General features: G+C 49.9%; 1 protein-coding gene across 1 annotated transcript; it reads right to left on the bottom strand.

Moving 5' to 3' along the window:
* LOC8081011 (solute carrier family 25 member 44) lies at window positions 658–2,236 on the bottom strand. The gene has a single exon (XM_002462418.2). The coding sequence runs from the start codon at window positions 2,219–2,221 to the stop codon at window positions 845–847; it is 1,377 nt and encodes a 458-aa protein (XP_002462463.2). The 5' UTR covers window positions 2,222–2,236; the 3' UTR covers window positions 658–844.

Here is a 2,631-nt window from a genome sequence, read left to right on the forward strand (position 1 = left end):
TTGACACAGCCCATCTGATGCTTGGGCCTTGTTTAGTTCCAAAATTTTTGGCAAAATGAGCACTGTAGCAATTTTGTTTGTATTTGACAAATATTGTTCAATCATGGACTAACTAGGCTCAACAGATTCGTCTCGTCAATTCCGACTAAACTGTGCAATTAGTTTTTATTTTTATCTATATTTAATACTCTATGCATACGTTTAAAGATTCGATGTGACGGGAAATCTGAAAAATTTTGCAAAATTTTTGGGAACTAAACAAGGCCCGGTGTCATCGAATAGAGAAAAAGGATCTGTTTGACATGTCTGCTGTGAAGCAAGGTAATAGTGTAAACAGTGAAAACACATACCATTTATACTAGAATTAGAAGTACAATATTTGCCATCATGCATATAACATCTATATTCTTGATTCTTGTTCACAACCAGGTGCCAGTAAATTTACAGACATCCTAAGCAAAAATGACAATGTTCTACTAACATGGGACATGGACAACATTGTCAGTGTCCACAGAAGTCCAAAGGCACTTAACAACAACTGTATTAGAAACATCAGTGGTTCAGCACAAAGATTCAAGTAAGCATAACTGAATCAGACCAAGACAAAACCACCAATTTGATGACAAAAAATGCAGCTAGAAAAAATGACAAGAGAACTACAATATATAACTGACGTAAATTGCATTGCTTTGGAAAACTTGATTAGAGGAGCAAACAAAGATTATCTACAAACATTCGCCCGCCATTTTTTTCAACACATAACATATCATGTGTTGGAAATGAAACAATAAAGAAACAAAGCAAATGCACCTGATTACTTGTTGTCTATACTGGTTATCAAACATCATGCAAGATCACTCTCCTGGCCCTTGTCTGAGAGCCGCTTGAGGAACTCATAGGTGGTGATCATGGTGGTTGCAGACAATGACATGGACGCCCACCTCGGGCCTAGGCCCCTGTAACAAGCAGCCAACCCACCTTCCTTGATCAGCCTACGCACTGTCCTCCCCACGGTAATCGGCTCACCGTCCCCATCCATGACTTGCATCCTGGTTTTGATGGTGTCCAGTGGCATGGTCACAAACGCAGATGCACCACCGGCCATCGCGGCACTCAGTCCCTGAACTACCATGACAGTCTTGCAACCTGGCTGCAACAAAGAATCCCCATCACCGAGATCAATTTCCTGGACACCAACACCATACTCGCACAAGTAGCAGCCAATTCCACTCCAAATTATCTTCTGTGACAGCGAATAAGTCGCCCACCACACAGCATTAGAGGGGGCGTAGGTTAGGATGGACATGCCAAACCCACGGTACAGACCGCGCAGCCCGTCAGAAGCCACGATCTTGCGGCAGGCGTCAAGGCCGCCACGGTAGCGGGAGGCAGGGCAGGGGTTGCCCTGAACCATGAGGCGCTGGCTGATGACGTCGACAGGCGTCCACACGACCTGCGCGGCGACGGCGGCGGCGAGGCCCGCCACTGCGCCCGCTGCCGCCGACGCAGCGGGCTCCGCGGCGCCGAGGCTGAGCGCGGCTGGGCCTACGGCGGAGCGCGTGGCCTCGAGCGCGCCCATGTAGAGCGCGCGCGCCGGGATGGTGCCGGCGAGGGAGGTGGCGAAGCCGCGGTAGAAGGCGAGGGGTCCCTCCTGGCGCAGGATGGCAGTCGCCGCCGCGACGGCGGAGGGCGGGGGCGCTGCCGGCCCAGCCGCCGCCGCCGCAGGGGCAACTTGGAGGCGCGTCTTGAGGACAACGGCGGGGTAGAGCGCGGCCGAGACGGTGGAGAAGAGTCCGGCGCCCACGACAAAAAAGCGCGCCTTGTTGAGCCGCTCCCAGCGGATGTCCTCTGGGAGACGTAGACCCTGCGAGCTCTCATCCTTCTCCGCCGCCGCATCCGGCGGCGGAGGCGCGTTCCGGCGATCTATGGCCTCTCCTCCATGCCGGCGCGGCGGAGAAGTCAGCACGTGCTGAAGAAGCTTTCTCCCACTCGTATCACACAACCTATGCGTCTCCGAGCAGTGGATACATGTCCTCAGCCAGCGGCGGCGGCGGCGGCTAGGGTTTTGTGCGGGGGTCTGGGGGTGCTGTGCGTGATTGATGATAAAAGGGACCAGGGAGAGAGGAAGTGAAGCGAAGCGAAGGCAAAATAAAGTACGAACAAAGCGGTGGAAGAAGGAAGAGAAGGGTGTGGAACGACGTCCGACGTGGCAAGCTCCCATTATCCATTTTTACCACTTCCTCCGTAAAAAAAATACAATTTTAGGTGTGTGTTCCTAAAATCCTAAATTTTTTTGAATTTGACTAACTTTATATTATATAAAAGAGTAACAACATCTTTAACATAAAATCAACATCTTATAAAAAATATATTCTATAGTACTCCCTCCGTCCCTGAAAGAATAGATTTCTGGCCTAAAAATTTGTCTTCAAATAAATCAATTTCTAGGATATATGGTCCCCACTGCTCACCTCGTATTCATCGTGGCATCCAAGACGCACACGCCTCGTCTCTCTCTCCTTCATCAGTTGGCTGGATGAGTAAATGACGTGAACAGCTCGTAGCCCAAAGCAGTGATTCCTGTGCATCTTAATGGTGAAACTCATATTAATTAAGGATAACTTGGTCATT

This window comes from Sorghum bicolor, chromosome 2, assembly GCF_000003195.3.
Source record: "Sorghum bicolor cultivar BTx623 chromosome 2, Sorghum_bicolor_NCBIv3, whole genome shotgun sequence".
In the NCBI taxonomy this organism is placed as follows: Eukaryota; Viridiplantae; Streptophyta; class Magnoliopsida; order Poales; family Poaceae; genus Sorghum; species Sorghum bicolor.

What these genes read in the sequence shown, in the direction of transcription:
- LOC8081011 (XM_002462418.2), bottom strand. Translation starts at nt 2,221, where the DNA reads ATGGGAGCTTGCCACGTCGGACGTCGTTCCACACCCTTCTCTTCCTTC.